The sequence below is a fragment of the Sphaerodactylus townsendi genome, linkage group LG11, assembly GCF_021028975.2.
Source record: "Sphaerodactylus townsendi isolate TG3544 linkage group LG11, MPM_Stown_v2.3, whole genome shotgun sequence".
Lineage (NCBI taxonomy): Eukaryota > Metazoa > Chordata > Lepidosauria > Squamata > Sphaerodactylidae > Sphaerodactylus > Sphaerodactylus townsendi.
Window position 1 is genome coordinate 56,951,180 of NC_059435.1, and position 23,684 is coordinate 56,974,863.

Below are 23,684 nucleotides of genomic sequence, written 5' to 3' on the forward strand. Positions count from 1 at the left end.
CGTCGTCGTCGTCGTCGTCGTCGTCTTCTTCTTCTTCTTCTTCTTCTTCTTCTTCTTCTTCTTCTTCTTCTTCTTCTTCTTCTTCTTCTTCTTCTTCTTCTTCTTCTTCTTCTTCTCTTCTTCTTCTTCTTCTTCTTCTTCTTCTTCTTCTTCTTCTTCTTCTTCTTCTTCTTCTAGGTGCCACCTGGAGGTGGTGCCACCTATGAATATTGGGTAATTAGCTAATTCATTGCTATGGGAAATAGAAGATGCATTATTTGTGGTGACTTCAGCAAAATGCCTGTAGAAAAATCCTATTCTAAATTATGTGATAGTAGATTCATATAGCTATTCTACTTCTGCTCCAGACCACATTGTTCTTCAGTCACCAAATAGAAACAGGTTATGTGAAGGGCCTCAATTAAGGATGAACAACACAACCATTACTTTTGGATATTTCCCCCACCCCCAGCTAGTTTAAGGAGTAAACTGCACCAATTTCAGGATTGCAAAACGTTAATACTCATTGGGGAGAAAGCTTGGCTGTTGGAATTTATTCTCTCTTTTAAAAAGTTTTAGATGATTATCATTTGACAGATAGCTGTTGCAGAACACGGTAGCAGCAAATCTCTGTGAAGGCAATTAAACCATCCCCTATTTATATAATTGCTGTGGCTGTTGCTGCATAGAAATTGTAACTCATCTAAATTTTCATTTTCCTGTTTATTAGCACACAGTATTAACCAGGGATTGAATTGGAAGTGGTCAGCCCTTACGTTTGTGTTTCCTGTGTGACTTCTTTGAATTTGCATGCAACAAGCTATAATTACACACCATTTGCAGGACCAACAAATGGCATAAGATGCTGCTTTAACTATACCAGATATTTACATAAGCAAACTTAATGCATGGAAATTTCCAGTTGTGTTAATTCAGAGTCAAAAATAACAATGCTTCCACACTTTTTGGCCTTGCTACTTAACTGACTTTTTAAAAAACCTTAGGATAACGTTCATTTTATTATGACACACAGGGTGTGTATGTGTGTGTTGTCTTAATTCTGCTTGTTCACTGAACTTGCTTGGGATTCTTCTGTATGATAGGAGTCTGGCAGATATTTCTAGGAGCTCAACAATATCTTTAGAATGATGTGAGATACTAACAGAGACAGCATGAACTCTCAAGGCAAACCGCTTTAATCTTTCTGACTGTTTAAAAATGTGGGAAAAACTGCTGCTGGGTCAGCTGGGAAAGCCAGGAAGGCAGCAACAAACCCAGATGAAGAATTATGCTCTTATGTAGTTAGCTGTTTTGCTTTGGAGAGAAAAGCAAAGCAATACGAACAGTTTTTCGTATTGGAAATGGTGCAACTTCTCTGCTCTGCCCCATAGTGGCTTTGGAAAGTGCAAAAAACAATGCATAAAGGAAAGTCTATGATGGTGGAAAGGTTAGCTGGCTATGAGGCAGAACACAAGTGCTTAAATGGCCTGTATTTTCCCTACTCTAAGGCGCAGGGAAAATAATTTTCTTACTGGTAGTGTGGAGGTTGTGGTACTCTTCTCTCCCTGCCCCAGGGTGCCAGTCTCGCCTAATCAAAACTATTCTGTTTTGCTGAGCCTTTGAAAGTAATTTACAATTGTCTGGCTATGAGCTGTGATTTAGGTGTTTGAAGCTTTCCTTTTCTCTGTTGGGTTTCTTTACTTATTATGCTCTCTATTTTAATCTTTTCAGTAGCTGCTTTAAAAAAAAACTTGGTTATTATTTTGTGGGGCTTAGTTGTGTCTGAGCAGCTTTGTGAACCCAATTAGCCTGAAAATGGTATATTAATGTTATAAAGGCCTGGAGGGTGGTTCATCTATTCCACTGCCGGGGTTTGCTTTTCCTGGTGTGTTTGCTGCAGTTAGTTTACGTGCTGTCTCCAGTGGCATGTGGAGTCTAGTTGGGGAGGGGACCCTAATTCAAACTAACAAAGGCTGGATGGAAGTTATTTAACTCTCATTATTTAACTCTCAAGGGTCCAGAGTTGGATTCTTTAGGCGTGGATGCACCACTACTTGCTTCTAGACCCAATCTGCCAGTGCACCCCTTAAGCAGGCAGGCTTAAGCGGCCAGGAGAGACCAGCATTGTACAAACAGGTGATCCGTCTCAAACTTCCCAGAATCTTATCCACATCCTTAGACATTGTCAAACTGCACAAGCTGAAAGTTATTTCACATAATGGAACCGTTTTCTAACTTCTTTCTAAGAAGAGTTTTAATAGCTGGATGCCATCTATTTTAAATCTGAATTAGTTTTGATAATTGAATGCTGCATTTTAAGTCTTAATTTAACTTTGTATTTTGTTTTTATGTTTGTTGATGTTGTACACCACCCTGAGCCCTTCGGGGGAGGGCGGTATAAAAAGGAAATAAATAAATAAATAAATAAACATCTGACCCTATTGCTGCTAACATAGAGTCAAAATCGAAATTTTCAGTTGCTTTGTTCCTTCTTGCCTCTTTTTAGCATCTGTATGTGAGAGCCAGGGTGGTGTAGTGGTTAAGAGCAGGTGGGTTCTAATCTGGAGAACCGGGTTTGATTCCTCACTCCTCCACCTGAGCGAATCAGATGTATTTCTGCACTCCTGCATTCCTGCTGGGTGACCTTGGGCCAGTCACAGTTCTTTGGAACTCTCTCAGCCCCACCTACCTCACAAGGTGTCTGTTGCGGGAAGAGGAAGGGAAAGGAGCTTGTAAGCTACCTTGAGTTTCGTTACAGGAGAGAAAGGTGGGGTATAAATCCAACCCCCCCCCCTCCTCCTCTTCTTTTTCTTGAGGGATATCAGGGAAGAAATAGTTTCTTCCAGTTACTTCTTTAGTAATTGTTTGTGTGCCAACATACTACTTTAAATGGCTACCTAGAGTTTTGTAATTTAAAAGCTGACTCTCCAAGCATTCATTAATATGGGCCATAAGAATGCATCAAGTTGCTTTGGGGAATTCTTAATCAGGTTAATTCTGTTGTATGGCATCTTCTTTCTGCTGCATCCCTGTGGCTGTAGGAACAGTTCAGCACCTCTCTGCCTGTTTCACTCCATTGCTAGATCCCGGACTGTGTAGGTGAGGTGCCTCTCCTATCTCTGGTTTGCACATGAGATACTGGAAGCAAAAATTTGGTCTCTGATGTACACAGTGTAGCTTTCTTTGTACTCTAAAATCAGCCCTACTTTCCATATGCAAAGGAATTCTAAAGGTTAGTGGAGAAAATTGATTTGTTCATACAGTGGCCTCTTTCTGCCAGCTCATATGAAGTCTGTTCTTTGGGCAACTTCTCTTTGCTGTCTTTTTGCAGGGAAGGAAAGTCTTGCATCAATATTTCACATGATTGCCTTCAGTATTTTTTGTTTAAATCTGGACAGGTATTAGTCAAGGTCATTAATTAAGGTTAAGCTTGATTGAGTGCATCAGATGGACAAGTGTGATGTGGTAAACTATTAAAGCATGGTTGTGTTTTATCTTTTCTCCCTTCATTGGTTTGGATAACCGCAGCATTAAGTAGGAATAATCCTGGAGTATTTGATTAATATTTCTTTGGAATTAGTAAACAAGCTTTATAATTGTTTAAGCTTTCAAAATAATGTAGTAACAGGTTTTTTTAAATTGCTTTTTTCTTTTTGTAAAAAAAGATTATGTTTAAGGAAGTTCAAGGTATTTACAGTGCTATCCTAGCCAGAGTCCAGGCCAAGATAAGAATAATTCTGCATAGGATTTCCCTAATTGAATATGAAGAAACACAATGGGAAATGTTGGAAAATCCAGAGAGACTAAAGACTATCACATCTAATTGTGTTGCTTAAGTCTGAAGCTTTTATCCATACTTTCCTGCTTGATTTACTACCCCTTTGTTTAATGTACCCCATTTATATTTTAAGTACTGCCAGTGAAGAGTAAATGTTTATAGTCTAGATGCTATAAAATACAATTTTCTTCTGTCTCCTGGTCATTTCCTCCTAGTTAGAAGTAGAAGCCGGCAGGTTGACAACACCACTGTTTTCTTCCCCCTCTTCTTCCATTAGCCACCCCAGGTTTCATGATTGCTTCTTTCAGTTGAGGTTGGTGGAAGAAAATGGGGTTGTATCTCTTAGGATATATATATTTTTTGCTATATACATTCCCTGTCCAGAAGCTTGCATGTGTCAGCTAGCCATTGTATGCCTCACACGTTGCAGAACAAACCTTCATGTTGCTTTCGATCGTCTCAAGTGCAGTACTTTTCAGTGGAAGCAATTTACACATTGTTCTTCCAATCACTGAGTGGCGAGGGATTGGGCAAGGGATATGTCTCACAGAGGTAAGGCAGCAGAGTTGCGTTTGCTTTACCAGACTTACCGTCTTTCCTGAAATCTCACCCATGTTCAGGCAGAAATGCATCCCCTGTTGTTCAGGGGAGGGTCCTTTGTTCAAATGATGGACCACCTGCTTCACTTCTCAACACTTGAGGCCGCATGACTGGAAGCGAGTTCAGCCAAGACCTTGTGCAGGTCTTGCAGCAAGGTAGACCCGCCAGTTGTTTGACATGATAAAAGGCAGCTTTTAGTGTCCAATACACCACATTTGGTTAGCACTTTCAAGGGGTCAAAGCACTGTAATTGCAAGGAGAAACTGTAAATTCTGAGAGTGGCTTTAGATCAGTGATGGCGAACCTTTTCGAGACCGAGTGCCCAAATTGCAACCCAAAACCCACTTATTTATCGCAAAGTGCCAACACGGCAATTTAACCTGAATACTGAGGTTTTAGTTTAGAAAAAACAGTTGGCTCTGAGGCGCATGTTACTCGGGAGTAAGCTTGGTGAAGCAACTGTGCAATGCTTCGAATGGATGAATCACGACCCTAGGAGGGTTTACTCAGAAGCAAGCCCCATTGCCAGCAATCGAGCTTACTCCCAGGTAAAGTATCATGCCCAGGCCAGCCTTTAGGTGTGTGTGTCTGGGTGTGTGTGTGTGATTTTCCAATGAACTCTGTGCACGTGTGCCCACAGAAAGGGCTCTGAGTGCCACCTCTGGCACCCGTGCCATAGGTTCGCCACCACTGCTTTAGATGCTGAAAAGAGAGGGGAAATCTCTGATTGTTTTGGAACATTTGAAGAGGCTCCGTGAATCTGCTCTTCAGAGAGGGATATTTATGTGATTTCCATGGGGCCTGTAAATATAGCTCTATCATTTTGCCTCAAGTTTGAGGGTCCATGTTTTGGGAAACCAGGATCTGGATGAACTCCACTATGTTCCATGTGAAGGTGGATACACTTCATTAAGTTGTTATAATGAGAATTTTAAACTGGTTTATATTGATTATTAGAATTATTGGAATTTTGATGTACACTGCCCTGAGTCCTTTGGGGGAGGGCGGTATAAAAGCGTAATAAACAAACAAACAAATAAATACTTTAGAATAGAATAGAATAGAATAGAATATATTCTATTGGGTTGCCTTAATGGGTTGCCTTAAAGTTTAAGCTAAGCTCAGGGTGGTTCCTCAATAAGCATATTTTGTATCTAAAACAAGGAATAATTAGCAGTAAAATGCACTTTCTTTTCCAAAGTGCCAAAGTTGTCCTTCACTTGATCAGAACTAATCAGTGCTATTTGTGGATTGTGCTAATGTTCTCTTCCCAAATCCCTCCCCCCCCCCCACAAAAAAACAACCTATCTCTGAAGAATGTTATTCTTTCAACTTTTGTCACACTGGAACGAAAATATCAAAAACACATGGTAACGTTTAGCATGCATTAAAATTCTGTTCCTTTTCCAAGAATAATATGCAACCTAAAATCATAAGCAGCTGCTGGCTAATATGTCCACAGATAACCTTTCACCTGGGAGGAAATGGACATAAATACCCATCTGTAATGAATAATGCACATTTCACAAGAACCACGGCTTATATTTTTTCAGTTATGATGTGCTAACTTTACTGGGAGGGCATGCTGCTGACACAGTGAACGTACTACTTCCTTTTTATGTTAACAATGTGAAGCACTCTTAAACATGGCCCTTTGCCCATTATCCATCATGTAATGCTGCCCATGGAGCTGAAAATCAATTTATCATTTAATCTTGTGTTCCCATTTTATGCACAAGCTTTTTCCTCCTCCTGTTTGCCTACTCCCTGCAAGCACACGGAAGACGGCTGAAAGAGCTTTTGATTGAAGATAATCTTTTGTCCACTGCTTTTCCATCCCTCTCGTGTCTTCGTTCTGGTAGAAGCCCCAGTCAATCGACCAAGCAAGTCTTCGGGGATCGGGCGGTATATAAATTTAAGAAATAAATAAATAAGAAATAAATTGATGGGTCAGTTGATACCCTTCTTCTTGACTCTGGACAAATGTAGCCAAATACTGCATGAATGCTGCCATGTAGGCATCAACTTTTTCCCCCCTAAAAAAATGTCATTACAACATCATTGGTTAGCAGCAGCTGCTTTCAAAAGCTCTTTTTGCTGTTTTAATTGTTGCTGTTTGGTTTCTTTTTTCTTTATTGTTATTGTAATGACTGTGGACTGACCATGGTGTTGTGTTCCTGGATAAAATGAAGAACAATTACTCAGTGATTCACACTTACAGAAACCTTAGCCAACATTGTTGTGAAAAGTTTAAAAAAATAATGACGTAGGCCAGTTCCATTGTTTATAGTGACAAATAGAAATAAAAGGGCTGCACCAGTCACAGGAGATAAAAAATAAAGCCAAGGCTGATGGTGCAAATTTAATATAAAATATTTTTGTTATTCAGTTAAAATTCTCTCCATATCCCCTAAGTTCCCCCAGACTTTTCACCTGGTCCAAAGCCTCTAGGGCTTGTGGTCACAGCCGTCAATAAGCTGGCTTCTGTTGTGCTTTCTGGATGCAATTCAGCATATTGATATAGAAGAAGAAAAGTTTGGATTTATACACCACCTTTCTGTCTTGTAAGGAGACTCAAGGTGCCTTACAAGCTCCTTTCCTCTCCCCACAATAGACACCTTGGCCGTTTCCGCACGGGCAAAATATGACGTCGTCGCAACGGAAAAAGAAGCGTCAGAGCGAGAGCGTTCGCACGCGCAGCGGCGGAGGTGCGCAGTCGCGCCGTCGCGAAAACGCTAAACCGGCGCGAAGACGGTGTATTCAGAAAACGCTTAAAACCACTCTTTTTCCCCATGTGACGCATCGACGCCGCACTCGTGCGAACAGCCGCCACGGAGCTGTCGTCAAAAATGGCGTCGGGCCTGCATCGGCTTCGCGGCGCGGCAGGCGCAACATCGCGAGACGCCGCTTCCGCAGCGCTTCCGTGCGAACCGTCACATTTCTGCGGGGCTGCGGACGCCCGCAGCTCCGCCTGTCTGTGTGAACGCTTTTTTTGGGATGCGTCGCAATTTGCGACGTCATCGCGTCGCTGCTTTTGGCCGTGCGGAAACGGCCCTTGTGAGGTAGGTGGGGCTGAGAGCGTTCTGAAGAACTATGACTAGCCAAAGGTCACTCAGCAGGAATGTAGGAGTGCGGAATCACATCTGGTTCACCAGATAAGCTTCTGCCACTCAGGTGGAGGAGTGGGGAATCAAACCCGGTTCTCCAGATTAGAATCCACCTGCTCTTAACCACTACACCACACTGGCTCTCACCTGCTTCTCATTTGGAAGCTTTAAAGCCCCTTTCTGTTTAGGAACAGGGAAGAATCCCTGCATTCATATAGTCTTGCTAGTCCCCTGCAATTTTTATCAGAGGGGTGATGGGAACCCAGGACAGGGCCTTTTTAATGCTGGCATCACATTTGTGGAATAGTCTTCCCCAGAAGCCTTGCTTTGGTGCAAGACTCTATTGATGCTTTAATTCTATGCAAAGACATTTTCTTTGATTTCTTTCCTGCTGTTTGTATTGGTGCTGCAGATGTAAATATATATTAACACACTTACATACATCAACAGTCATTATAATATGCTTTAACTCTTCTACTGCTGTTGTTAACCACTAATATGTATTTTATGCTGTAGACTTAAACTAGGTTATGCCCTCCGAAACTAGCCCATTTACTTTAATGGACTTAGAAGATTTAGGATTGTATGGCTGGTGTATCAGATGTTTTGATAATTTTTATTGTTTCTAATGTAATTCTTGGGTGTTATTGAATGCAGTGAACCTTCTTGTTGTGGGTATGCACCTTCCTATCCAGACCACCTGATTATTCATATGAACTGATCTCTTCCTAGAAAGATAACAGAAAACCAGGTATTGGGGAAAAATGAACAGGGGCGAGGACAGGGAAGAGATGCTTTAGGCATGATTAAGCCATAATGTCATGTAGATGCTTCCTGCCATCCGAGCGCTGCAATTTGACAGCTGAAGCAGAGCACAATCTGTGTGGAAGCAGCCGACATTTTCACATGGAACAGGCTATAACAACCAGGTTTTGCATTTTGTGTAAAACTTATTATTGACCTTCTTTGTTTTCTGGCATGTTTCTTGCTTGCTCAGTTCTGCTCTCGACCCTGGCTTGCAGACAAATATTGATGATTCTTCAGCTTTCCAAAGCCATGCCTCTGACTTTCCGGCTGGCTATATTGCCTCTGCCTTATTCCACCAACCCACCCCCCTGAGTCTATCTCTGGCTGAGTCCTGTCTTTCAGCCTTCCTCTCTGCCATGTACAGCACTGTTCTAAGCAGAGTTGTGCCCGTCCAGGCCATTGTCTTCAATGGATTTAGACAGGCAGAACTCTGCTAAGGATTGTCCTGGTAGTAATCCACAGTGTCTAGTTTAATCTGCCTTCCTACCCTAACTTCTTTGCTACTACCCATCTCCCTAACTCCACAGTCTGCCTTGCAGCCTTACCTCTCACAGCTCCTGAATAGCTTTAGCAATTCCTATCAACAACCCTCCTATCTTCCAGATATATTTTTCTTCAGATAAATTTATCCTCCAGCTTGCAATCATATTCTCTCCGAATGTAAAAAGTTGAGGCAACCTTCTTGTTCGGTTTCATTTCTCCGGGAATTAAAAAGGAGAGATGAACCTCAAAACTGATCCTAAATTAATGTGTTTTTTAAAATTAAGTACATGCTTCATATAACAGTGAGGTTCCCCCCTTCTAGCTTACCATTGGTGGTGTTTCCTGCTTCCTTTTTTGTAATACCTACTAGGCTTAGAGATTCAGGTGCAACAAATACTGGATTTGGCCTGAATCTGGGCGAATTCAGGCCAAAATCAACCCGAATATGTTCTGCCCGAATATGAACGAAACCAAATGCAAGGTATTTGGGCGTTTAGGGGTATTTTTGGTGTCTTTTCATGTTTTGGCCTGCAGGGGGTGCATTTTCAAAGCTAGCCAAGCCTAATATCTACTTACTGCAGCATTGGGTTTCTTGGCTGTTGGATTCTTTATCCTCCCCATGGGAAAGAAACTGTGTGGCATAGTAGTTAGAGTGTCAGACGAGTATCTAGGATACCCATATCTTAATCCTCACTCTACCATGGAAACTGGCTGGGGGTCAGGCCAGATACTATCTCTCATTGTACCCATCCTCACAGGGCAGTTGTGAGGATAACATGGAGGAGAGAATAATGTAAGCTTTTTTGAGTCCCCATCAAGGGGAAAGGTGGAGTTATAAATGAAGTTTGGTGTGGTGTTTTGATGATGTACAATCTTGAGGGTTAGGGCAGGTGAGAGAACTGTTTGGCCCAGTGGTGGGATTCAGCAGGTTCGCACCACTTTGGCAGAACCAGTTGTTAAAATGGTGCTTGTATGCAACCAGTTGTTAAATTATTTGAATCCCGCCACTGAAACTGGTTGTTAAATTATTTGAATCCTACCACTGGTTTGGCCCTTTTGGTTCAGACCAACCTGTTGTGGGGTGAAGGAGGGTGCCATGTTAGCCTATAGCAGCAACAGGAATCCAGCAGCATATTAAAGACTAATCAAATATATACCGACTTAAACTATCCTTCTGTTGCTGATCTAAATTTTCCAGCCCTGAGACAGTTTCAGGATGATAGCCCCCTTCATCTGTAGTAGAAGAGCAAGATTTAAGTATGGCAGGCTACATTGACTTTAGATTAGATTTAGCTTGGTTAGTATGAGTATTCTTTGTCAATTTTTATAATTTTTCTTTTCATATTTAAATTGTAATTTTTGTAGTACAGAGAGAACATGGTATTAAATAGTGCTATCTTGGCTGGGTTTACGCCTTGGAATAATACACAGTTTTCTTAAATTTTTAAAGGTAGGCATGTAACTATGAAGCTTGTTCATAATACTTGCAGATCATAATTTAGCTAACCATGCATGTATGGAAACAATGTTCTTTCTGTCTTGTAGCACTGGCTATTTGAGCTGTACAAATGAGTAACTTGGACTTGACAGTTCTGCTGCAACATATCAGATCATCCCCTTAATTTTGCTTGCAACGCTTCTTTTCTTTTGAGTCAGAGATTCTGGAAAGTGCTTACCTGGCTGAAAAAGTGAGAGATGTAATATCTTGCTTGGGAAACAATATCAAAATTCTGCTGAGGCTTTTTCAGTTATACCTTTTAATACGGTGTCTTAATTAGGATTAATAATTGTCTTCTGACAGTAAACAAAATGGTGTTCTGTGTAAATAGCTTTTACTATATTTTATAGCCTTTAATCTAACCCTCTTGATTAGATTGTGTTAGGATACTCCCCTTGCACTTTATGCCTGAATTGTATTGATACTTTATATATACCACTTTATATATATTCCCTGCTCTGCTGCTTGAGCTGTGGAGGCTTATCTGGGGAATTCAGATTAGCCTGTGCACTCCAACACATGCCAGCTGGGTGACCTTGGGCTAGTCACAGTTCTTCTGAGCTCTCTCAACCCCACCCACCTCACAGGGTGTTTGTTGTGAGTGGGGAAGGAAAAGCAGATTGTAAGCCTCTTTGAGTCTCCTGTAGGAGAGAAAGGGGGGATATAAATCCAAACTCCTCCTCCTCCTCCTCCTCCTCCTCCTCCTCTTCTTCTTCTTCTTCTTCTTCTTCTTCTTCTTCTTCTTCTTCTTCTTCTTCTTCTTCTTCTTCTTCTTCTTCTTCTTCTTCTTCTTCTTCTTCTTCTTCTTCTTCTTCTTTACAGAAGGTAAAGTAAGGACTTTATATACAGAAAGACTTGGACTTGGACCTAGCATAGCGTTTCTACAGATGGAAGGAGGAGGGGGAGAATGTAGGAAAGTTTTCCGCCCCCTGTGGAAATCCTTCTGCTTTCAAAAATGCTGTTTTGGATCCAAGCCTTGGTTTCATGCTAGGTCACAAGCAAAATTGCCTGCCAAATGGCTAATGTTACTAGTATGATTTGTAAGAGGTCCTTGAGATATATAGTCATTTCTCACCTTAATTGCAAGCTCATTTTTTCCTGTTTCAGATCTCCCAAAGTCACAACTTGCAAGATGTTACTCAGTTATGATGCCCCATCATGCATCCTGCCTTGATGTCAGAGCTACCAGGCAAGCTGGCTGGAGTGTGGACTTCCCTTATGGCACATTGGGTAAGTATAAACAAATGCCATAAGTATCAGAAATGTCATTTCAGAACCTCGAGGTTTAGGCTTTGTGATCTGCAGAATGCCCTTCATCTGGCCTTGCAGAAAAATTGATCTGAGCTGGAAAAGGTTTGAGATTTCAATGCAAAGTGTTTTCACCTCACTAAGCAATTATATGGGAATTCCTTGGTTGGAGTCTTGACCCGACTTGAAGGTGCTTGAGGTACAGCTGATGTCATTCTGCTGTTTTTGTTCTTCTGGCCTAGAGCTGTCATGTTAAATGTTAAAAAGTACACCAAAATGAGGGACAGCTAAATATTGGGCAAGCTAGACCCTTGGGGTCTAGCTCTCTGCAGTGGGAATCATGCAACTTCTTGCTCAGGTGGGCTGTTCATCATGTTGTGTCTAAATATTATGGGCACTGCTATGAAGGTACTATAATGGAATACAGTCGGGCAAACAAGAGGGAAGTTTGCTGTTCTGGACCCTTTGGCCTTTTAAAGAAGTTTTAAAAGACGGGGGGTTGGTGGTTGTTGAATGAAAGGCACCATTCTATTCATAGCCAAGGAATTCTTGGTTCACGGTAGGGGTTGGATCCAGTGAGGTTTTCAGCAGATTTGCACTCAAAATCATACTGCCTCCCTGGGTGGATTAGGAGACAAAAGCAGCTCTGTAAAAAGGTCCCCCCACAGGAGTGGGGAAGAGAAAGATAAGGTTTGTGTCTCACACAACCAGGGGTTGTTGGCTTGCTGTGAAAGCAGATCTTTCCTATGTATTGTCGAAAGCTTTCACGGCTGGAATCACTGGGGTGCTGTGTGGTTTCCGGGCTGTATGGCCGTGTTCTAGCAGCATTCTCTCCTGACGTTTCTCCTGCATCTGTGGCTGGCATCTTCAGAGGATCTGATAGTAGGAATGGAAAGCAAGTGGAGTATATATACTGTGAGGTCAAAAGGTGAGGCCATCTGAATAGAGTAGTCTGGCATGTGAGTCACAAAGAAGTCTGTAGCATGTGAGTAACAATGAAGATAGCAAGGTCAGTAGGTGAATGCATCTGAATAGAAGTGTCCTGGTCTTTGTTCCCTTTGATTGCTATTGTCTATAGCTGTCCTGTGTTTGTGTGGAGCTGATCAGTCACTGTCTTGATTCTAGAGTTTTTCAACACTGGCAGCCAAATTCTGTTCATTTTCATGGTTTCTTCCTTCCTGTTGAAATTGTCCATGTGCTTGTGAATTTCAATGGCTTCTCTGTGTAGTCTGTGTGAGTGGTTGTCAGAGTGGTTAGAGGAATTTTCTGAAAATGTTTTCAAAATAATGTTTTGTGTCTTCAAGGTTGGTTTATCATGTGTTCAGCTATTGCTGATTTTTCTGGCTTTAACTGAAATAGTCTGCAGTGCCTTCGTGTTCTTTTGATTACGTGTGTCTGAAGGCGCTCGCGTTTGGGTGGTTCCCTATGTATTAGACTTGTCCACAGCTACGCATGGTATGCGGTGAACTCCTGCAGTAGCTAGAGGATCCCTCTTATCCTTTGCTGAACGTAGCATTTGTTGAATTTTCTTGGTGGGTCTGTAGATTGTTTGTAGGTTATGTTTCTTCATCAGTTTTCCTATGCGGTCAGTGGTTCCCTTGATGTATGGTAAGAACACTTTCCCTCTAGATGGCTCTTTATCTTTGTTCATGTGGCTAGTTCTTGGTCTTGCAGCTCTTTTGATGTCTGTAGTAGAGTAACCATTAGCCTGTAGAGCCCAGTTTAGGTGATTCAATTCATCTTGAAGGAGGTGGGGTTCACAGATTCTGTTTGCGCGATCTACCAAAGTTTTTATCTACACAAAAACTCCAATAATCATCCAGGACAAAAAAGGAGCACCACAAAAGATGCCATCCACAGATGCAGGCGAAACATCAGGAGAGAATGCTGCTAGAACACAGCCATACAGGCCGGAAACCACACAGCACCCCAGATCTTCCCTATCTTGTGAGGAATGGTGGTTCTGCGTGGAAAACAGTGAGCACAAGAAAAAAATGTAACCACTAAAATGCCAAATAGGCATTTTAAAAGCAATGAATGGTAGCATCTGCATCCAGTTATTTTGGGAAAACATGAAGCAAAAACAGCTGCTGTGTGTGAAATAGCTTGAGCAGTGTTTACACCATTTAGTTTCTTTCTCATTTCTTGTATTTCTTCTGACCCTCCCCCTATTTAATTGAAACAGTAGCTTTATTGAAAATGATACTTGAGTCTACAAAGAACTCTTAGTGTTTGAAGAACAGTGGCTAAATGTTCCTCATATAGACTCCTACAGACAGATCTGACATTCTTGCTGTGTTCCATCTGCTTTAAGGATATTCTTCTACAAGGAAGAATTTGACTACACGGTGTTGATCGGTCACACGTTTTGTAGAATGTGTTAAAATAAATGCTATTGCTGACATGTAGAGATAAAAAAAAATCCATGTTGGATGTAGAATTTTGCTTGATTATTGATATTTGTATTCCCAAAGTATTGCTGTGATTTCTGTACTGATATCTGATAAGTTTCCATGCAAAGCAAATTCACTGTTCCTCAGTTACCAAACCTGACTGTCTATAATTCCTCTTCTCTAACTTCATACTGATTCTAGAAATTTCCTTCAAGACAAATCTTCAGTGGGGGATTAACAAATGCAACACGAACAGAATTAATTTCTCGGAGCTATCTAATTGTGAAGGTTAGTTCACAAAAGGCTTACATCAGGGGTGTCCACCTGTGTTTTGCCAGAGGTTCAAGGACTACAATTCCCATCAGCCCCTGCCAGCATACTGAAAAAGCAGCCTGACTGGGCCCACCAGGCTGCTCCGGGCTTTTGGGGGAGCAATGGGGAAGAGGAAGGGGTGTGGGGGCGGAAAACCCCATGTAATGCCAATTGCGCATGCCCAGGGCAGGGAGCCCCCCGCCCCATGGTAGCTACGCAACTGGTGGGCACCAGGACAGGTTTTTGAGGGCAGCATGGTGCTCACAATGACCACATGGGGGACTCCCAGTTTAGTGGCTACAACAATGTAGGTGCCAACAGAAACCTTGACTGATACATTCTTTGAATAGTCCCACGTTATCCAGGAATATCTGAGTGATGGAGAACCCATTCCATCAGGTGAGGCACTGTTTATTATCTCTTCTGTTGTTCTATAAGAATGCATAAAAATGTAAGAGTTAAGCATTAGTCCAAGCATGAGGCAAGTCCAAGCAAGTCCAAGCATGGGGCAAGTGTTGGCTTATTGGTGAGCCCCGATCTGAGGTGTTGATGTCAGTGAAGATAATAAGGTAACTGACCTATGGGATGACATCACATCACAACATTTACTAGCCTGATGGTATTTATGAGGTGGTTTGCCAGTGCCTTCCTCAGTTATCTACATTTTTTGTTTTATTTGTTTTATTTCTGTATGGCCACCTTTTAAGGTTTTGTTCATTGTTCAGCCAAGCTGTCTTAAATAAGCATAATTATTTAAACAAAATGAGACTTAAGCTCTTGCACTGAAACCGTGGGAAAGTCAACAAACTTCTATACCGTTAGAGTTTGGCAGGGCTGGGGGTGAGACTTTGAATTTTAAGTGATCCTTGGCTTTTATCTTGGAAACAAGGAACAAGATCAGTGACTTCAAGAGGATTCCTAAATGTAAAGTTCTTGCAGGACGAGGCCCTACGTAGAACATTCTACGCAGGACAATGAGCATAGCATAATATCAGCTTTATTTTCACTTCAGTATTCTGCTACATTAAAAATGAATAAGTGCTTTAATATTTTAAAGGAATATTTAATCAAGGCAATAAATCATATTTATTTCTCCCATTGATCTTTTTGGATTCCAACTTTGACTATGTAGAAGCTTCCTCGGCCCATTTTTAATTAGCTATATCACAGTTTAGGTGTCTTCAAGGAAGCGCCTAAGATTGCTTCAGTTCATGGCAGTCCCCACTTTATGCAGCCTGATTTTACATTAATTGCGGATTCTTTTTTTTGCATACCTGAATGACCTAAATCAACGTCAAATGAAAGATTGTCGAATAAGTAAAATCCTGTTATACACCAGCGTACAATGCTGTATTGGCCCACTTAGCTCAGAATTATTTTCTCTGGCTTGCAGCATTTGTCCAAGGAAGAGAGTGGTCTTTTAAAAATTCCCATTTATTATACTTCTTTGGCTATTTCTGTATCTTCTAATGCTCCGTGGCTTAGCCTGCTGAGGGGCTTCTCACCCTGCTTGTAGTTCCCCACTTCTGCCCCACTCTGTCCTTTACTCGAGTCAGGGCCGGTGAGGGAAGCCCTGAATGGTTTCCCACAAGCCGGGGGCTTTCCCATAAGCACAGCTTAAGCACCATGAGCTCTTCTGGATTATCATTCAATCAGGCACGGGCAGCCTCTGTTTCCTGTGTTCAGATTGGCTGAATCTCGCTCCATTCCCCTCCTCACTTTCACTGTTTTAATTGTACATGACAAATCAGGCGCTGAGAATCGGCGCCGTTGCCCCACCCCCGTCTAAAATCCTTGTGTCTGCTATGGGATTGCCATCCTCCACCACCCTCCATCTAAATCTGGAATCCTTGCGTGTACGAGCAAATAGCTGCCCTCCTGTTCGTGGTACCTGCACACACCGCTTTTCTCCCCAAGGTTTCTCCCTCCTTTATAAAAACTAAGGTTTCTCCCTCTGTTTTTTTTCCCACTGCCATCCAAGCAGCCAGCATGGCGCAATGGTTAAGAGCAGGTGGACTCCAATCGGGAGAACCGGGTTCGATTCCCCACTCCTCCACATGAATGGTGGACTCTGATCTGGTGAACTGGATTTGTTTCCCTGGTCCTACTCATGAAGCCTGCTGGGTGATTTTGACCAGTCACCATTCTTTCAGAACTCTTTCAGCCCCACCTATCTCACAAAGTATCTGGTGTGGGGAGAGGAAGGGAAAGACTTTGTAAGATACTCTGAGACTCCTTTCAGAGGAGAAAGGCAAGGTATAAATCCAAACTCTTCTTCTACCCTGGCCTGACTTGCATGTATTTGCTGTGGGCTATTCAGGTTGCTACTGGAGATCCCATGGATGACATTTTTGGATATCCGACATGCGAAATATGTGCCATGCCATTAAGCCGAGGCTCCTTCTTTAATCTGAGATTATTTTTTTTCTGCATGCATGGCAACTAAAGAGGTCACAAGAGCAGCACATAGCAAGAGGCTGTCTTTACCCCATGTGATGGACTGGGTAAAGGGGAATTACCATGAGACAGTTGTGGGGCATATGGATTAACACAGTTCTGAAGTGCTGCCCCAGATGGCTGGGGGTAGCTTGGTTGTCTGCCATAGGCCCCTTCCGCACACGCAAAATAATGCGTTTTCAAACCACTTTCACAACTGTTTGCAAGTGGATTTTGCCATTCCGCACAGCTTCAAAGAGCACTGAAAGCAGTTTGAAAGTGCATTATTCTGCATGTGAGCCTTAATGTTACAGATTGGTGAGGAATATTTTACCACAAGTTAGTTGAAGGCCTTCCTTGTACTTAAAGAATTAGATTATTTTTCTTCATTGTTGTGAGACATTCTGTTCGCTCCTATTTGGTATATTGTTATCATCCATACTTAATTTTTATTCTTTCTGTCATGTATGCTAACATCTATAACCATAAAATGTAATTTATCTACAAGATATGGCTAATATTGTGAGAGCAGTTTTGAAGTAAAATGATTTTGGTTTAGGCGGATGAAAGATTTGGATGGTTTCTCTTCAAATTAAAGGACAGGTCATGCTCAGAAACAAATTAAATATTAAACAGAGGAATTACATTGGACCAGTGCCCAGATTTTGAAACCAGGCTGCCAAAGACTATAACCTGTCCTCTTCTTTCTGCTAGTTTTAATTCAAATCATACCACGGCAATGCAACCATAATAGCCAGTCAGTCAGTCAGAATCCACAGTCCAATTTTCTCCATCTATGAAATATACAAATCTCCATTGTTGCGTAGCAACAGGTTAATATATGGTGCTATTTGCAGTTAACAGTACTCTGTTCTTTGAGGAGAATTAGGCTGGTGATGGGATGGTTGTAGGGAAAACAAGGCTATTTGCTTTCATGGTACTGGTTGCTGTTCTGTTTGTGGTGACAGAGAATTGGGCAGTCATTGTGGTCTTTGCCACTTGCTGAAGGTCATGAAGGGGAGCTGTCCAGATTCTACCTACTACGTGTGCATGCTGGGGTGGCAGCTGCTACCAAAGCAATATTTAAAAATATCTGCACAGCCAGTGATAAGCCCTTCTGGGCAAAACCCTCACCTCGCCCTGCCCACTTTTTAAAACCACTTGATAGGTACCATTGTAGGGGCCATGGAGCTCATGGGAGAAAGAATTTAGATCCTACGAAAAAAGCCTTTGACAATGTGGATCCTGTTGGAATTGGCAGTGTTAAAGAAAATACTCTTCATCTGTGCATTTAGAAAGAAGAGGCGCTGCATCACCACCACCACCACCACCCCCGTCCTGCACAGAAGTGGTGCAAATTACATAGATCTGGATCTGATATTTGGGTTCAAATTTCTTCTCTTGTATAAATTTGCTGTGGGTAGTCTCGGCAAGCCTCTTTCATCTGAACTGCATTTCTTTATAAAATAAAGTGTATGAAGGTCTAACAATAATGCAAAGCATAGTCATTCTACTTCCCCCATTTTTAACACATCTATCTTCTTCTAATAGGAATGCCAGATTTCAGAATTCACTGGTTTATATCATGTGGTTAGCCAGAAAACTGAAAGCATCTCAATGCAGAGGCATTCCCCCCATTGGGCAAAGTGGGCAGTTGCCCTGGGCGCAGCCCTGTGGGGGGCGCAGGTTTGTTTGTGGGATTTTTTGTATTTTCCGTGTTTTTCCATTTTTGGCCTGCAGAGGGCGCAGTTTTTAGGCTAGTAGCACTAAAATTTCAGGGATGTTTTGGAAGACTCTCCTGATGCTATCACCCAGGTTTGGTGCGGTTTGGTTCAGGGAATCCAAAGTTATGGACTCCCAAAGGGGGTGCCCCATCCCTCATTGTTTCCAATGGGAGCTAATAGGAGATGAGGCTACACTTTTGAGGGTCGATAACTTTGGACCCCCTGAACCAAACTTCCTAAACTTCTGGCAATATCATCAGGAGAATCTTTACTGATACCACCCAGGTTTTGTGAAGTTTGGTCCAGGGGGTCCAAAGCTATGGACTCCCAAAGGGGGTGCCCCATCATCCATTGTTTCCAATGGGAGTTACAGAAGATGGGGCTACACTTTTGAGAGTCCATAACTTTGGACCCCCCCTGAATAACTTCACCAAACCTGGGTAGTATCGATAGGAGTCTCCTAAAGATACCCTGAAAGTTTGGTGCTGCTAGCTTAACAATTGCACCCTGCCAGCAGGAGACCTCCCAAATTTCCTCAGATTTTCCTTTTAAATCCCCCAACTTTGACATGGATTTAAAGGGAGAATCTGAGGTCCCCAATTAAACATTGCAGAGTTGATGCTGTTTCAGGTGGGGAGAACCAACCCCAAAATAGCATCACTTCCAATGTTGTTTTAACTAGGAACCCCAGATTCTCCCTTTAAGGTGGATTTAAAGGAGAATCTGGGCTCCCTAAACACCATTGAAAATGATACTGTTTGGGGGTGGATTCCACCATCACTTGTTTAAACTAGGGAGCCCAGATTCTCCTTTGAAACATTGAAAGTGGTGCGGTTTCCCCCAATGGGGGGGACGGAATACAATACCGTAAAATGTTTTCATTAGCGGTTAATAAAACATTTTGAAAGCATGTTTGAAAATGTTTTCCAAAAAATTATTTCTGCTGTTGAAACTTGTGCTGTGCGCAGATTTGGGAGTTGGGGCATGTTCTAGAATGTGAGGGTGACTTTGAAACAACCTGTTATAAAAATCATTGCTTGGGCACAGTGGGGGGAGGGTGGCTGCACTTAATGGAGAGGCATCAAACTCCAGTTTGCCTAGATACGCCACTGGGCGTAGCTACAAGGGGGGGGTGCGCTTTGCATTGGGCATGCGCCTGGGGGGGCATCAAACTCAGGTTTTGCCCAGGGCTCCAGTTTGCCTAGTTACGCCACTGTCTCAATGGAGAGCGCTTTGTGACCTTAAGATTGTCTGGGATATGTATTCTGCTGTGTAGCTTGTGGACAGCTGTTTGAATGGCTTTTTTTTTTGCAAAAAGGTTCTTGCCCAATTTATTTATTTATTGGTGGAAAGTGCAATCAAGCCATAGTTGAGTTATTCCAACCCCATGGAATTTTCAAGGCAAGAGGCAAACAGAGGTGGTTTTCCATTGCCTAACTCTGGCCCTTTCCGCACATGCAGAATAATGCACTTTCAATCCACTTTCAATCCACTTTGCAGCTGTGCGGGTTAGCCAAATCCACTTGCAAACAATTGTGAAAGTGGATTGAAAGTGCATTACTCTGTATGTGCGGTTGGGGCTACAGTGTAGCAGCCCCGAATTTCCTAGGTGGTCTCCCATGCAAATACTAACCGGTGCTGACCTTGCTTTGCTTCAAAGAGCTGACGAGATCAGGCTACTGCATTTATATCCCTCTTTTTTTGCAATCGGGGACCCCAAGCAGCTTGAGTTGGTCTCCATTTTATTGTTATATTATTTCTTGCTCAATAAAATTAGGCTACTGTTAGTGAGGCTAGGAGATTATAAACAAGTCAATCTCAATGTCTTATATAGATGTGACTTCTGATATGGCTGTTTATAACTGTGAATTACATTTAGAAGATTCAATGAGATAAGCTGACTATAAAAAATATGCCTGATAAATTCTTCAGGTAATATATATAGACTCCCAAATTTATTAATCCTATAAATCATACTAAAGATAATACAGTACATTTTCTAATAGAAGATATGAACCTCACTATTATAGTAATTTTTAGAATGCAGAAGGCAAAAATTTTATCACAAACGTTATCATTTTATAACATGATAAACAGTGTGCACTGTTCGATAAATTATCTTAATTCTGCCAATTGTTCCTTGGAGATCTTTGATTATATACCAGTTTTTCAATGCTGGCTGTCATATACAAATTAAACCAGTCATCATTAGATGGGGTTTCTGCTTTTTCTAGTTAGCATCTATGGCCATTTCCTGCAGTATCCATGCTCAAGGCCAATTCTATGTATGAGGAGGGTTTGTATTCTTTCAGCAAATGTAATAGAATCACTTTTGGATCTAAAGTAATATGACTTTTTAGCACTTGATTAATAAATTGATCAATACTACCAGAAAGGTTGAAGACCCCAAAAAGTGTTTCAAGTCAGTATTAAACATATCACATCTCCAATAGTGTTGTTCTTTGTTATATCTTCAACCCCATTAGATTAGGCTGAGAATAAGTGATTGGCCCAAGGTCACCCAGTGAGTTTCCATGTCAAAATGGAGATTTGGACTTTGGCCTTCCAGATTCCAATCCAGTTCTGGTATGAATACTATACCACGCTGTTTCCAGCAGATGGTTTACCCATTGTCATGTAAATGCAGCCAATCCAATCCAAGGTGAGTTTATAGCTGACAGTATTCCATTTGTTTTCACAGTTTTCTATCTTGCGTGCAAGAGTAGCTTGACCTTTTATCTAGGAAACATTCAGAACACATTTAACAGACCTCCTGTGTATCTGAGGAAGGTCTCAATCTGGTGAAGTTGGAATGGCTTTGGTGCCAATACTGAAATGGAAAGTCATTTTGTTTTCTGAGAAAGGTTGGCAGTGGACGAAAGCCAACATTGTCATGTCTGTTCGGTGAGCTGTTTGGAATTAGATTTGGGCATGGACTATGGACTTGGTGAGCAGTTAGTTGTGTGACTAAGTCTTAATGCAATTGGAAATAATTAGGATCCTTGTCAGTTGTCTTGACAGCAATACCAAGACTGGAGTGAATTCAGAGAAACCAGTCTCTTGGAGATTGCTTGCCCAGCTCAAGACTGAGGCATATTGACAGCAATTCCCAGGGACTTACCAATGCCTTGGAACAAGCTACAATTTTTCTGTAACTAAACTTGAAAAAAAATATTGTACAAGATCATGTAAAACAGCAGACAGAATGAACAACTAATCCAAAATGGTCACCTGGGACTTGCTGTTCAAGCTCATAATGATGGTTAATGAGTATTGTTTACAATTGCTAAGGTATGCTTTCTATGTACTCCAATAACTCCTGATTCTCCCTGTAGGCTAGTTTGTTTTATAACTTTTAAATAATACATTCATGTATATGCCTGTGTGCATACCAATCAAATGCCTTGCTTTGAGGGAGCACGGAGAGACTTCTTGTTGCTACTTCCCTTTTTCTTTTAAAAACATCATGGGCAAAAAAATTTGCCCTGACAGAATGTAAAACTGTATTAGCTTTATACCTTGCCCTAGTCTAACATCTTAGAACATTGTCCAGAATGGGAACAGTTTCTGGTTTGGAATCCCCAGTTGCTGGCTGCAATATAACTACAGGCATGCCTTGTGCAGGTCAGAGGTTTTCAGTCAGAAGTTTGGACTTGTGGGAGGGATGAGGGAAAGGACTTAGTTCATCCTTCAGGGCACAGATGGTCAGTACTGTTATTGCCTTTCCAGCAGTTGAGCTGGGATTCTGCTTCTGTTTGCGCACATGCCACTTAAGATACGCAGGAACCTGCTTGCATGTTGTATACTTTCTAGATGAATTTGGCAGTGATGAACAAAAATAACTTCCACGTTTTATGTCTTATAGGAATTAATGTGTGCATATCATCTAAATGGCTGTAATGTTCCAGTAAGGTGTGAAACCCAAGCTAGTAGGAATGTGCTATTGTAACCTCAGCTTGTGGGTTCTGTGGGGCAGTACTTGGAAGGAGTTGCAAAGAACCAAATTTAAACAAAACAGTTTACTTCTCTTTACAAATAACATTAAACAGCAACATTTAACATTACAATTCAAGGTCCTGTTCAGGTTGCATTTCAAATCCTTCTAGTTACAGTCTACTGATACTGCCAAGTCCAATTCTTCTTTGCAAGTGGGTTGGCTCCTGAAGACTCCAAGGGCTTGATGAACAGGATGCAACATGATGAAGGTTTCCAGGAGAACTCTCACCCATTACAACCACAAAAAGAAATCAAGGTCCGAGTCCGGTAGCCTTGTCTTCTCCAAAGAGCTCTGCAGCCTTTCTGCTGCTCTGAGTCTCCACCCCCTTACTGGTTCAACCCATTCTGGGCATGGGGGTTACACTATGGGAAGCCAATTACTTTTCTCTGCAGTGTATATATGTCAATTTTATGCAGTTTGATGTTGAAGGTGGCTTTTGAATGTTGTGGGGATTCCATGAGACCACCTGGATGTTCACCTGCAATGTCTATTGAGGACTTACAATAATCCTTGTGCCAAAGCACAAGTAATAACTAAATGCTATTTTCCTCTTGAAAACATTGTTTGGATCTTTTTGGAGCATATTTTTCGAAATGAAGAAACATCCAGTCTTTGTTCTTTCAACTATTCCTCTACCTTTCTTATCCTTAGCAGCTTAAATTTGGCAGTAGTTATATTGTATTACCTATTATTCAACTATATGCTTTCCCTTCCAGTGAACAGAAGCCAAACTGAGTGACTGCAGTACATGCAGAATCTATACTTTGGTTAAAAGGAATTCTAAATCCATAACTGCTTGACCAGATGATGAACTGGATTCTTAATCTCCCAACTAGGGCCTTTTTTTAAAAATCAACCCTCAACCAGCTGTTATAGCAGCATGAAACTCTTGTGATGTGTTTTCCAAAAACTTGAAAACCTAACAAAATGCCTACCCCTATTTTTTTCCTGCAGAAAACCTCTATAATGCATTTTCTTTAATTTTTGTCTTTCTTTGTAGATCCAGAAGGGAAAGCATTTGTAACACTTAAAATGGTTAAAAATAGGAATGTGGCTTGTTATCGGGCTTCCCAGTAGGGTTGAATATATCAGTCCTGCTTTGGAATTTTCTTTTTGGCGCAATAAAAGCAGATTTTCTCCAACAGCTCTGCAGTGCATTTTAGCACCTCATTTGCATGCAGTAAATACAGACTGTGTTAGAAGTTTTTTTGGCTTGTTAAAAAAATCTTGATTAGAGAAGCTAGTTGACGTGAAGCAAAATTCAATTATAATTTTTTTAAATAGCCAAACTGTTGAAAATAATTTTTAAATTGGGAAAACAA

At 41.5% G+C, this 23,684-nt stretch overlaps 1 protein-coding gene across 1 annotated transcript in view; it reads left to right on the plus strand.

Annotated features, from left to right (window-relative positions):
• The window catches only part of KIAA1217 (KIAA1217 ortholog), a 443,164-nt gene that overhangs the window by 13,300 nt on the left and 406,180 nt on the right, over positions 1–23,684 (plus strand). The window contains exon 2 of the mRNA XM_048510261.1: positions 11,360–11,482. Within this exon, the coding sequence (XP_048366218.1) occupies positions 11,360–11,482 (123 nt within the window). The remainder of the gene's footprint in view (positions 1–11,359; positions 11,483–23,684) is intronic.